The 14975-nt window shown below is 39.9% G+C and overlaps 1 protein-coding gene across 1 annotated transcript in view; it reads right to left on the bottom strand.

Moving 5' to 3' along the window:
• Positions 1-1092: 1092 nt before the first annotated feature.
• The window catches only part of LOC121858876 (protein amalgam-like), a 94165-nt gene continuing 80282 nt past the window's right edge, over positions 1093-14975 (bottom strand). Inside the window, exons 5-8 of the mRNA XM_042355527.1 lie at positions 6887-7171; positions 6342-6401; positions 3971-4027; positions 1093-2925 (exon numbers count right to left, since the gene is read on the bottom strand). Of these exons, the coding sequence (XP_042211461.1) occupies positions 2543-2925; positions 3971-4027; positions 6342-6401; positions 6887-7171 (785 nt within the window). The 3' untranslated portion in view covers positions 1093-2542. The remainder of the gene's footprint in view (positions 2926-3970; positions 4028-6341; positions 6402-6886; positions 7172-14975) is intronic.

Raw genomic sequence — 14975 nt, 5'->3', positions numbered from 1 at the left:
CTGCCTATATAGAACATGGTATGGTAATTTAACATGGTATATAGGGTAGGGTAGGGGAGGGTAGGGAAGGGTAGGATTGGAGAAGGTAGGGTAGGGTAGGATAGGGTAGGGCAGGGTAGGGAAGAGTAGGGTTGGGTAGGGTAGGGTAAAGTTGGATAAGGTAGGGTAGGGTATGGTGGGGTAGGGTAGAGATGGGTAGGGTTGGGCTGGGTAGGGTAGAGTGGAGTAGGGTAGGGTAGGGTAGGGTAGGGTAGTTTAGGGTAAGGTAGGGTAGGGTAGTTTAGGGTAAGGTAGGGTAGGGTAATTTTACATGTTATAAGGAGCAGGGGAGGGTGATTTGTCATGTTATATAATTATAAGGTAGGAGGGATAATGTGGACTGTCGCGTAAAGACGAAGACTTAAAACTGGTCAACATAAGTGATTTAGCCTTGTAAGGAGGCAATGGAGGGATGGAGGTCAAGTTAGATGGAGTGGCTACACCGTGTTGTCATTCTCTGTTTACAATTTACATTCGGTAGGCAGAGGTGTTCTCGTAAACAAAGACGTAATGTTGTGTAAGTACCACGACTGGGATAGCTACACCATTGAGTTTTAGATGACATGAATTAACCAAACCTAACTTAACCAAATGATCCTAGGACTGGTATTGGAGGTTGATTTAAGGTTATCCCAATTAAATGCATCAATAAGGATTATCATAAATATTGGGTTCATGGTAAAGGAGGAAGATGGAAGTCTGTGGGATAAAGTCTGGCATTTTTTTTGTCGTCTCAGAGATAAAATCATATTAATTAGACCTAAATTTGACTTGGTTTGTCATTGCTACTTTGTAAAACCCGAGAAACGTCACATCTAGAAAAGAAAGAACATATTACGCTTGTTTCCTAGAGGTTAGGTTTGGTTTGGTTTGGTTAGGTTAGGTTTGTTAAGTTAGGTTAAAATAAGTGGTTAGGTTTAGGTTAAGTTATGCCAAGTTAAGTGGTTAGGTTAGATTAAGTTTGGTTAAGTTAGGTAACGTTAAGTGGTTAAGTTAGGTTAAGTGGTTAGGTTAGGTTAAGTTATGCCAAGTTAAGTGGTTAGGTTAGATTAAGTTTGGTTAAGTTAGGTAACGTTAAGTGGTTAAGTTAGGTTAAGTGGTTAGGTTAGGTTAAGTTAAGTGGTTAGGTTAGATTAGGTTAGGTTAGGTATCATGCCCACACTTCATGAAAGAAAGGAACATCAGGGGTAAATTATGAGCAAGAGAAGGACATGAGGCATAAACTGTTGATGGGACCAGAGTAACACGCCCAAACAACAGGCAGAAGAAGGATATCAAACCCGGGCTACACGCAGGATGGGGTCATTCAGGGGTCCTACGGCTCCTCCTGTACGCCGAGGTTAGGTTAGGTTGTTGAGATAGTTGGTATAGGGAAGACTGAGGGTGTTGCCCTGGGTCAGTTTACACAGTGGGGGTGTACTTGAGGGTGTTGGCCGACTTACACAGACGAAGGTGCCGGGTGTTGGGTAGCCAATATAAAACGTCGATTTACACCATAGACATTTTTTGGGTATTTACGTTCGATTTACAGAGGAAGACCTGTTGGGTATTTTTGAATGATTTACACAGACTTAGGAAGCATAAGGTTATATAAGTATAGTTTACATGTGGATTGTCAGGGGTGAGGGACTGACTTACATTGCACAGGCGGGGTGTTGAGGCTCTGAGGCCGATGTACCCCGGGTTCTGGTGTCTCTTGTCCCGTTGTTAAGAGAGAAGGAAGAGCTTAAGACCCACCGCTACCCGTGAACTAACACTATTTTACAAGAAGCATATGTCATTTATTCACAGAATATAAGCAAAATCTTTGTGGCTACAGCCTTCCAATCAAAGGCTCTCAGGACCCTTATCGCTGTACAGGAGCTGTTGGAGTGTTCCTCAAGACCCCAGCGTCTCCTCCTGGGTGACGATAAGGGCACCGCCCACACGGTAACAGTTATGTATACACGCACGACAAGCATGGAATACAGCTCGAAAACTATGATTGAAAAAACGGTGTTTAGGTCACAATGTGTCATTCACACCACGACTCCTGTCAGCCGTGGTGAACATCGTCTGCAACACCGCTGTTCTGCTATAACACAGGACTGGTATATATTTCTATCTCACTAACCAGTACATCTTTTTAAAAGTTAAAATCAGGTTAAACTTTTCTGGTAAACTAACTTTTTACAATAGACTCTGTAGCGTAAGCATATACTTCTTCGTCAGGAATTAATTGACTTAAAGATTACGAATATCAACACAAGCACTGTTCTTGACGACACATGTTCTGTAAGACGGGAGAGGGAGTGCTGCCTCTCTCACTCACTCTATGAGGGATTGCTGCGTCGTCCTGCTCGTCTCAACATCCCCGTCAGCACCTGTGTCTTGTACCAGTCCTCTAGTGGGTGTAAAAAGAAGCACACGATGGATGTTATTATTGTGTCATATAAACAGGTCCAGGAGGAGGGTGGAAAGCAGTGATTGTGACGACCCATTAGGAGTAGGACTGTGTTGGCTGTCAGGTGTGGGTCTGGGCATGGGTGAGGGCCGACCCTACAGTACCAAGCCGAGAAAATATAAACACGTGGGTTGCAGTCTCATGCAGCAGAAACAACAGCAGGAGACCCACGCTTGCCCACAGTCGAGCAGAACCCATTGTTGATACCCCAAGCCGGAGTGTGGCGAAGCAGCAACTACACCACACGCCGGCCCATACCCCGCCAATGGTGTGGCGAGGAAGGGCGGGGCTGCTGGAGGTGGTGGCGCCCATGCTGGTCCTCCCACTGGTACCACTGCCCAATCCGTCCAGGGGCCCCGTGCCGCCCAGGGAGCTTCCGTGAACGCCGCCCCGCATGAAGGCATTCTCCTCCAAGGTGTAGCCGGGCGAGTCTGAGTCCAACTCTGGCGGGATACAACATGTTAGTAGTGGCCTGATCTACACAACTGTGCCGCGATTAGTGATTGGAAATACAACTTGATGGATGATTGGAAATACTACATGATGGATGATTGGAAATACAACTTGATGTATGATTGGAAATACAACATGATGTATGACTGGAAATACAACATGATGTATGACTGGAAATACAACATGATGGATGATTGGAAATACAACATGATGGATGATTGGAAATACAACATGATGGATGATTGGAAATACAACATGACGTATGATTGCAAATACAAGGTGTAGGACAGGTACAGTGCAGGTAACATCTGGTACACGTAACGATAAAATAATTCCGAATAATTGGATGCTAGTTAGTAATTGTTGCCGACCAATAAATGAACGCGATTACTGTGTTGGGGGGAGGTGAGGGAAGGAGGGGGGGAAGACGAATATTAATGAATCGTAAATAAATGGTCATATGTTAATATAATCGACGAATGAATGTGGATAAAGGTGTAATGAAAGTGGATAAGACTTATTATTGATGAAGCAATGATGATGATGATGATAGTGATGATGATGATGATGATAGTGATGATAATGGTGATGATGGAAAATACACAGCCATAGGTAAATGATAATTTTTATATTACATAATACATTTACCGTAAATAAATAAAATAAATGAATAATGATGAAAAATAAAGTAATGACCTCAATATTTACCTGATTAATAAAGGAATGTGTTTACAAAAAAATTAAAAAAAATGAATAAGCAAAATGATAATTACAATGAAAATATTTATATAATGATTTTTTTGTACCTCTTTTGGATTCCCTGTAATTAACTGATTTGTTTTTACCTTTTCTCACCTGTCTTAATTAACTAGCCCCACTCAATTTACTTAACTAGCCCCCACTTACTGTCCTGGCCTATACACACTTGTTCTGTACTCATTTGGCCTATATCTTACCTGTGCTGTAGGCCTCTCTCTCTCTCTCTCTTGTTCAACAGGTCACAGTACACACACACACACACACACACACACTCACCTTGCCTGTGCCATGAGTCGATGATGTGGTCTTCATTATGCTGCTCTGGCCTCAGTACTGTAAGAAGTACAGGAAGGACATGTTGTAAAATAGGTGTTGGTGGAGGCTGTGCCGATACCCACCTAACCAAACCTAACCTAAGAAAAAATAACTTACGAATAATCTAACCTACCTTAACCTCAACTAAGGTAAATATAATTAACATATTAACATAATCTAACAAACTAAACATAACCTAACCTCATCAAAATAAATTTATACCTAAACTAACCCGAATTAACATCTTAAAAGAATGTTAAATCATCAGCACAAATAGTCCATCCTAAACACTATAATATTTTTATCTGAGTCTACCATTAACTGGGTCCGTTTTCTTTGCGTGTACAGTATATAAACAGGAGTGAAGGAAGGGGTAGGGAGAGAGAGAGAGGGGGTTAAGGAACGGGGAGAGAGGGGGGGGAGGGATAAGAAGGAAGGAAGGAAGGAGGGAGGAAATAAGTAAATCTGGTAATATTAATGATTGATAAATTTTTCTGTTCCACTCATCACTATTTTCTCCATTCATCCTACGACCTCTCGTCCCATCTCCAACACTACCATTACTATCACCACCATCATCACCATCACCATATCATCACCATCATCACCACCACCATTATCAACACCATCACCACCACTTTCATCAACCCCAACACAACTTTTTATCACCAATTAATTACCACCACCACCACCACCACCACCACCCTACACCACCAATTACCACCACCACCTTACACCACCACCACCAGCAGCTACACAACTACCACCAGCCACACCACCCACCACCACCACCAATTTTTACATAACCACTACCACCACCTCCTACACCAATTAATCACCACCTCCTATACCACCACCACCACCACCACCTCCTCACAGCACCACCACCACCACCTCCTACACCACCACCACCACTCCACCAGCAGCAGCACTTTCACCACCAGCCACACAACTACCACTACCACCACACCAACACCACCTCACCACCTCCCACACCACCACCACCACCACCACCAGCTACACAACTGCCACCGCCACCACCACCACCACCGCTACCAACACCACGACCACTACCACCACCACCACCACCACCACCACCTCCTATACCACCACCACCACCACCATAACATGCGTTAGGATTAGCCCAACAATTAACTGTGGCAGGCCTTTATAGAGCATATCAAAACACAAAACAAATTCATTTTAATTGAATCGTCAACTTGCGGACCTAATGGGAAGTTGTGGATCAGAGCTGTTTTCATCATTATTGATATTTTTATTTTTTTTATTATATCTTTTTTTATTGCGGATAGAGGTTCAGGATAGCTGTTAAAGGGTTCTGACTGGTGGTGGTGGTGGAGGTTCTGAGAAATGGTGGTGGTTGTGGTGGTAGTGGTGGTGTAGGTGGTGACTGATGAGTGTTCTGAGAATTGGTGGTGGAGAACTAACAGTTGGTGGTGGAGGTAGATAATTGGTGGTGCTGACAATTGGTGGTGGTGGTGCTGACAATTGGTGGTAGTGCTGACAATTGGTGGTGGTGGTGCTGACAATTGGTGGTGGAGGTTCTGAGAATGGTGGTGGTTGTGGTGGTGTAGGTGGTGACTGATGAGTGTTCTGAGAATTGGTGGTGGAGATACTAACAGTTGGTGGTGAGGTGGTGATAATTGGTGGTGCTGACATTGGTGGTGGTGGTGCTGACAATTGTGGTGGTAGTGCTGACAATTGGTGGTGGTGGTGCTGACAATTGGTGGTGGTGGAGGTTCTGAGAAATGGTGGTGGTTGTGGTGGTAGTGGTGGTGTAGGTGGTGACTGATGAGTGTTCTGAGAATTGGTGGTGGAGATACTAACAGTTGGTGGTGGAGGTGGTGATAATTGGTGGTGCTGACAATTGGTGGTGGTGGTGCTGACAATTGGTGGTGGTAGTGCTGACAATTGGTGGTGGTGGTGCTGACAATTGGTGGTGGTAGTGCTGACAATTGGTGGTGGTGGTGCTGACAATTGGTGGTGGTGGAGGTTCTGAGAAATGGTGGTGGTTGTGGTGGTGTAGGTGGTGACTGATGAGTGTTCTGAGAATTGGTGGTGGAGATACTAACAGTTGGTGGTGGAGGTGGTGATAATTGGTGGTGCTGACAATTGGTGGTGGTAGTGCTGACAATTGGTGGTGGTGGTGGTGGTGGTGGTGCTGACAATTGATTTCGATCTTATTATTGGTGAAAGTTTTGACCAATTTTTCCCCAAAATAACCAAGAGGCCTTACTTAAGCTCCACGACAGTTAACAACACGACAGTACCAGACAGGCACAACACGACAGTACCAGACAGCGACACTCACCTGAATTACTTTGGCTTGAGTGTTCCTGTTTCTCATCTGAGCCTCTGGTCACCACGATCTCTGAAGACGATAGGAAAAGAGATAAAAACATGTGGATGATGATGATGATGATGATGATGATGATGATGATGATGATGATGATAATGATGATGATAATGAGTACATATGTATTTTATGTCTGTGTTTGTGTATAATATGTATGATGAATTAAAACAAAATGTGGATGTGTGTGTTCACTTTCTTTCTGTCTGACTCACACACACACACACACACACACACACACACACATCAATGCTATGAATTTGCCGAGACAGCAGTTCCCGCCACCAAACTAATATTTGTCACAAACCAATAGGATATTTTTTTTCGCCTGTTTTTTTTCATTGACAAAACTGACCATGGCAAATGCACCTGTCATGACCCATACCTGTGTTTGTTGAGAGAGAGAGAGAGAGAGAGAGAGAGAGAGAGAACAAACTTTAAACTACAGCTCGACAAATGTATTATTCACATAAACAACAACAACCACAACAACAACAACATACCGTAGAGCCTGACGTTGCTGTCTGTCTCACCGAGGGAGTTCTTGGCGCCGCAGACGTAGGAACCGAAGTCTTTGTGACGGAGGCTCCTGAGGGAGAGCTTCATGGTGGTGGTGTAGTCTTGCCGAATCTCGTGGGTCTCCTGGCGGGTTGAGTTGATGAGAAGCTGGTTGTTGAAGCGCCAGAAATGAACGGCGTTGGGGAAGGCATCTACCTGACACTCCAAGGTCACGGAAGTACCCACCGGTGCCCCTACCAGCTGATTGGGCACCGTGATAAGCGGCTGGACTGTTAACAAACATACACACGGAGATAAGAATGATACACCTCTACACAAATTCTAATCATGCATAGTAATTATCCATGTTATGTAGTGGTAACCTAACTAAAAGAAGTTAGGTTAGGTTACCTGACCCAACAGGCCACGTCCTAACCTTCTAACTTAACCTAACTAAATAAAGTGTTTTGCCTTAAGACAAATGTCAGAATCATCTAAAACAGCAAGAAAACTAGCGAAAAATATATTTTGCATTTGAAACAAGGTGATGGGTGGTTAACACAAATAACCAAAGAGGTCATGGCTGGAAATCACCATGAGAGTCCATGCTGCGTTCCTGGTGTGGTGAGGTCAGTGGCAGAGTGTGAGACACGCTGATACTCAGTATTGTCCAAGTCAAGATAGCAGATCTCTGCTATAAAGAGGAAATACACACAATATATTCACACTACAGTATATTTAAAATATACACACTATATTCATTGAATATATCTCTCCTTTCCCGATAAATGCATTACCGCCGCTGTTGTTGTGGGTCGCCAGGGTATCAACTAACAGACGACTATTACGGGACTTAAAAGTGCCCCCGAGGCCTTTTAATTTAACAGAACTATTAAGGCCCTTAAAAGTTGTGTGTATGTACTATTAGTGCTTAACAGGAAAATGTCAGCCTTAACAACTGTATGCTAGCACTTAAAAGTTTTGTGAACACCGACCCTGGAGCTGTTATGTGCTGGTTTTATATAACACGTGACGTTATTGGTAATTATGGTGGTTGAGGAGGGTCATTTAGCCCCCTCCTCACACCCTCGCCCCCTCACTTTCGTTTCTTATCTCTTCTAAGATGATATATAATGAAATAGACAAGAGGTGTATTGAAAGGAACACTGATGTCCTCATAGCTACACTGTGTTGATGCCTCGCTCCACAATGGTCAAAAAGTATAGGTACGGCAACCTAACCTAACCTAACCTAATTTAACCTAACCTAACCTATTCTTGCCTTTTATAGGTATAAGGACCTGTAATGTGTTCAGAAAGACAAACTTGGAGGGGTTACCATTATTCTTGTGACCATCTGTAAAGAACACCTCTCCACTGTGTACATAATATTTAGTGTGTATGTGTGTGTTGGTAGTTAGTAGGCAGTTTCCACTTATTGATGGGTAACCCGGAAATATGATTATTATCCAGAGATTCTATTCCTGGTCATAAAAGTATTATTCTTAAATCTTGAGGTATAGGTTAGGTTAGGTTAGGTTAGGTTAGGTAAGGTTCATGTTAACAAACACGAGCAAAGGTAAATTGTATCCTTATGACTGACGATACAAATTATGAATCTTCGTGAAATGTTAATCTATTATTTGGATTCAATTATATGTGGAAGTTAGACACCGTTAGTGGGGGATAATTAGGGTTTATCAATAGTGATCCTGGTAATGCTTATTGATTGATTAATTAATTTGTTTATATATCTCTTTGTTGTTATGTATGTGTGTGTGTGTGTCACCATCATATATTACCTGGACAATATAGCTGTTAGGATCAGTGATGCGTCATTAATAGTATTTAATTTAGTTGTTTTGAAATACGATTTGTTGGTAATGATATAGATTACATATTAGTTTTGTGGAGGATAGTAATGGTGATACAATTGTTACGATATAATGTCATAACACTGAGAGGAGTAGTTTACAAGTAATATGCAAATTTACTCAAGAACTAAACTAAGTAATGGTATGATCATCGTTTCGGTCATCCAGTGAATTTAGGAGGTTAGGTTAGGTTAGGTTAGGTTAGGTTAGGTTAGGTTAGGTAGGTTAGGTTAGGTTAGATATAGTTCCTGGGTTCTGTGGTTAGATTAAGTTAGGTTAGGTTAGGTAAGATCAAAATCATTCAAAACACGTCAAAAACCGTCGGAAAAACATAGGAATGACCGACACGATAATTCTACCCTAAATACTAAAGGTTCAGACTCCATAAAACACATCATATCTTTATATTTAACTCTGGGTGAGATAAACCGCCTAAATTATATACAATCACTCCAAAAAACTATCTGTACTTGGAGTGATCGATGAATTTCAGACTGAACACTGCGACTCCTGTTGTCTCTTTATGGTTGTCAAAATCCTCCGTCAGTTGTCTCATATTTTCTCAAAGCATTTTTGTATAGATACTTTTTTGAGTGACTGTACGTGGAAATATTTAATTTAACGTTAATATTTACCTTAGACATTATATCCTCCCCCCCATCTTCACTACGTGTTTTCAAATCCACTAATCATACTTATACATAAATACTCAGTTATGGAAGACTAATTCTTACATAAATAGAACAGTATCGACGGCATCCCTATAGTAGCTATCGTCTCGAAGGGTCAGGCAAGGTCACTTTTGTACGTCAATTACCTTTATATTCAAACCTGACCAGAATACTACTAAAGGGTTAGGTTAAGTTGGGTTAGATTATAGTGTTGTAGTGATGGTGGTTATAGTACTGTAGTGATGATGATTATAGTGTTGTAGTGATACTGGTAATAGTGATGTAGTTATAGTGTTGTAGTAATGATGATGGTTATACTGCTGTAGTGTTGTAGTAATGATAATAGTATAGTGTTGTAGTAATGATGATGGTGTTTATAGTGTTGTAAAAATAATGATGGCCATAGTGTTGCGGTGATTGATTATGGTTATAGTGTTGCAAAGGTGATGATGATGATGATAATGGTTATAGTGTTGCAATGCTGATGATAGTGATAATGATGGTTATACTGTTGCAATGATGATGGTTTTGATGATGATGGTTATAGTGTTGCAATGATGATGGTGATGATTATGATGGTTATAGAGTTGCAATGCTGATGATGGTTACAGTGTTGCAATGATGATGATGATGATTGTTATCGTGTTGCAATGATGATAGTTATAGTGTTGCAATGATGATGATGATGATGGTGGTGGTTATAGTGTTGCAATGATAATGATGATGGTTATAGTGTTGCAATGATGATTAGTGTTGTAGTTTTAGCGTTGTAGTGATGATGATGGTTATAGTGTGGCAGTGATGATGGTGGTGATAATGATGGTTATACTGTTACAATGATGATGATTTTGATGATGATGGTTATAGTGTTGCAATGATGATGGCGATGATTATGATGGTTATAGAGTTGCAATGATGATGATGGTTACAGTGTGGCAATGATGATGATGATGATTGTTATCGTGTTGCAATGATGATAGTTATAGTGTTGCAATGTTGATGATGATGGTGGTTATAGTGTTGTAATGATAATGATGATAGTTATAGTGTTGCAATGATGATGATTAGGGCTGTAGTTTTAGCGTTGTGGTGATGATGGTTATAGTGTTGTAATGAGGATGCTCTAGTTATAGTGTTGTAGTTATGATGACGGTTATAGTGTTGTGGTGATGATGCTGTAGTTAAAGTGTTGTAGTGATGATGATAGCTATAGTGTTGTAGTGTTAATGATGGTTATAGTGTTGCAATGATGATGAAAATGATGGTTATAGTGTTGTAGTGATAATGAAGATTATAGTGTTGCAGTGATGATGATGATGATGCTGATGATGGTTATAGTGTTGCAATGATGATGATAATGATGGTTATAGTGTTGTAGTGAAAATGATGATTATAGTGTTGCAGTGATGATGATGATGATGAAGCTGATGATGGTTATAGTGTTGCAATGATGATGATAATGATAATGATGGTTATAGTGTTCTAGTGATGATGAGACGATGATAATGATGGTTATAGTGTTGTAGTTATAGTGTTATAGTGATGATGATGGTGATGGTTATAGTGTTGCAATGATGATGGTGATGATGATGGTTATAGTGTTGCAGTTATGATGATGATGGTTATAGTGTTGTAGTGATGATGATGGTTATAGTGTTGTAGTGATGATGCTTATAGTTTTGTTGTGATTATCATGATGGTGGTTATAGTGTTGTAGTGATGATGAATAGAGTGTTGAAGTGATGATGATGATGATGATAGTTATAGTGTTCTAGTGATTATGATGGTTATAGTGTTGTGTTGATGATGTGATAGTTATAATGTTGTAGTTATAGTGTTGTAGTGATGATGTTGGTTATAGTGTTGTAGTGACAGTGATGGTTATAGTGTTGTAGTGATGATGATTATAGTGTTGTAGTGATGATGGTGGTTATAGTATTATAGTAATGGTGATGATAGTTATAGTGTTGTAGTGATGATGGTGGTTATAGTGCTGTAGTGATGATGGTGGTTATAGTGATGTAGTGATTATGATTATAGTGTTGTAGTGAGGTTGGTTATATTATTGTAGTGATGATGATGGTTATAGTGTTGTAGTGATGATGATGGTTATATTGTTGTAGTGATGATGGTGGTTATAATGTTGTAGTGATGGTGATGATGATGATGGTTATAGTGTTGTAGTAATGGTGATGATGATGGTTATAGTGTTGTAGTAATGGTGTTGATGATGATAATGGTTATAGTGTTGTAGTTATGATCTTATAGTGGTTTACTTATGTTACTGTTGTAGTCACAGAATGTACTTACCATTAACAGGTGTTGTTGGGTTGGGTTTGTGCCAGTGTTGTAGTTTTGTTGTTATGCCTTATTTATATTCTTGTAGAGCTGTTTGTGGTTGTAGTGTTGTTGTCTGTAGTTGTAGTGTTGTTGTTTGTAGTTATGGTGTTGATGTTTGTTGTAGTGTTGTAGTTTGTAGTTGTAATGTTGTTTGTATTTGTAATGTTGTTTGTTGTTGTTTGTAGTTGTAATGTTGTTTGTTTTTGTAGTGTTGTTTGTAGTTTTAGTGTTGTTGTTTGTAGATGTAATGTTGTTGTTTGTAGTTGTAATGTTGTTGTTTGTAATTGGAGTGTTTATGTTAGTAGTTGTAGTGTTGCTTGTTTTTGTAGTATTGTTGTCTGTAGTTGTAGTGTTGTTTTTTGTTGTTGTGTTGCTCTTTGTAAATGTAGTGTTACTTGTAGTTGTAATGCTGTTTGTAGCTGTAGTGTGGTGTCTGGGGTGTGTTGGGAGTGTGTGGTGTGTGTTGGGAGGGTGTGGTGTGTTGGGAGGGTGTGTGTGTGTGTGTGTGTGTTTGGGAGGGTGTGAGGTGTGTTGGGCAGTGTGTGGGGGTGTGTTGGGAGGGTGTGAGGTGTGTTGGTAGGGCCTGGGGTGTGTTGGGAGTGAGTGTGGTGTATAGGGAGTGTGTGTGTGTGTGTGTGTGTGTGTGTGTGTGACTGTGTGAATAGAAGGGTAGAAGATAACCTCATAGTTACATACAGTTAATACGGTGAAGAAGAGAAATTCAGTCATATAGAAGAAAGAAAGAAAGAAAGAAGAGTGCTTAAGAACATGGGCTGACACACTTGGTAAACACACCCTTGATATTTAAGGGGTCAAGTGGACCTTCTCCCTACTTTCCTTCTTCCCAGAGACAGACAGACAGACACACAGACAGAGGAGAGACAGACGCACAGATACAGAAAATGTTCTTTATAGATCTAATATCCAGAATAAAGTGACATACTGTAATATTACTAGGGAAAAATAGATGGTAATCAAAGCTGCTGTATTCCCTGGACATATATGACGTTACAATTTCGTACGTGTGCTTTGGGGATCGTGATATAAAAAGATATGATACAGGTGTAATTAATTTTATTTTAGTTGCAAATAATAATTATTATCTTTTTGTACTTCGAGAAATATTTGAAGAATTTTACCGAATGTCTCGCAACAAGAAGAATCATTTGGCAGGAGGAGTCAGCAGCTGTGTTTATTATACATGTCATTGTCACACATAAAATCATAATACAGTACACGATATTTTAGATAACGAAATTAATAAAAACTTTTATAAAATAATGTTTTAAATATTTATTAAATGTTTGGTGTACAAATTTACGTATTCAGAAAATTCGGAATTATTCTGAATATTTCAGTGACGTAAAATTCCGAACACGTCACTGATGTTAATTTTTTCCTAGCTAGCAGACGAAATTTCGCAAAACGTCAGCGTTTTACAGGTTGATGAGGAAGAGAATCATTTCAGAAGCCTAGACAATACCCAAACTGCAGAAGACATCAGAGCAAATACTGCAATTGATCTTATGAAATGCCTTTTATGTCCCTCATGGTGTGGCTCTTCTGCTGCGATTTGGTCCGTATCAGTCGAGGCATCTGTAAACGATTTCGGGGACGTTTGGGTAGAGCTGTCATATTTTTCTATCGTGACGTATGGAGGTACTGTTTCGTCCGTATTAGTAAGGCTTTTTTCCTCTTCGAACATTTCCAACAAATAATTTAAATTTTTAATTACAGTTTCTAAGCTCTTGGAGGAAGGCGGAGACTGCATCATATCCAAAGTAGTTATATCTGTCTCCATGTTTGGCCTCTGTGAAGGCTCCCATTGCACCATAGTATAACAAATTTTCAAAGTGAGGTGGGAACTCTTGGATGGTGCCCCTTTCAATCAATCAAATGTTTCCGGGGCAAAATATGAGAAATTCTGGTGCAAGTAACTATCCGGGAAGTTTATAGTGTCCCCAAATTTCCTCCAGTAACCAAAATCGATTATGCTTATATTGTTGTAGTGATGAGGTTAATGGGGGTGGTGATAGCTTTAGTGTTGTAATGATGATGGTTATAGTATTGTAGTGATGAAGGTTACAGTGATGTAGTGATAATGGATAGTGTTGTAGTGATGATGATTATAGTGACGTAGTGATGTAGTGATGAAGGTTATAGTGATGTAGTGATAATGGATAGTGTTGTAGTGATGATGATTATAGTGTTGTAGTGATGATGGTGGTTATAGTGTTATAGTAATGGTGATGCTGATAGTTATAGTGTTGTTGTGATGATGGTGGTTATAGTGTTGTAGTGATGATGGTGGTTATAGTGATGTAGTGATTATGATTATAGTGTTGTAGTGATGTTGGTTATATTATTGTAGTGATGATGATGGTTATAGTGTTGTAGTGATGAAGGTTACAGTGATGTAGTGATAATGGATAATGTTGTAGTGATGATGATTATAGTGAAGTAGTGATGTAGTGATGATGGTTATAGTGTTGTAGTGATGAAGGTTATAGTGATGTAGTGATAATGGATAGTGTTGTAGTGATGATGGTTATAGTGACGTAGTGATGTAGTGATGATGGTTATAGTGTTGTAGTGATGAAGGTTAAAGTGATGTAGTGATAATGGATAGCGTTGTAGTGATGATGATTATAGTGGCGTAGTGATGATGGTTATAGTGTTGTAGTGATAATAGTTATAGTGTTGTGGTGATGATGGTTATAGTGATGTAGTGATAATGGATAGTGTTGTAGTGATGATGGTTATAATGACGTAGTGATGATGGTTATAGTGTTGTAGTGATGATGGTTATAGTGATAATGGTTATAGTGTTGTAGTGATGATGGTTATAGTGTTGTAGTGATAATGGATAGTGTTGTAGTGATGATGGTTATAGTGTTGTAGTGATAATGGATTGTGTTGTAGTGATGATGGTTATAGTGACGTAGTGATGATGGTTATAGTGTTGTAGTGATGATGGTTATAGTGTTGTAGTGATAATGGTTATAGTGTTGTGGTGATGATGGTTATAGTGTTGTAGTGATAATGGATAGTTTTGTAGTGATGATGGTTATAGTGCTGTAGTGATGATGGTGTTGTAGTGATAATAGTTATAGTGTTGTATTGATGATGGTTATAGTGTTGTAGTGATAATGGATAGTGCTGTAGTGATGATGGTTATAGTGGTGTAGTGATGATGGGTAATGGGGGTGG

The sequence above is a fragment of the Homarus americanus genome, unplaced genomic scaffold, assembly GCF_018991925.1.
Source record: "Homarus americanus isolate GMGI-L3 unplaced genomic scaffold, GMGI_Hamer_2.0 scaffold46226, whole genome shotgun sequence".
NCBI classification, from domain to species: domain Eukaryota; kingdom Metazoa; phylum Arthropoda; class Malacostraca; order Decapoda; family Nephropidae; genus Homarus; species Homarus americanus.
Note: the sequence above shows the minus strand (reverse complement) of the source record. Positions and strands in the feature narration are given on the sequence as shown.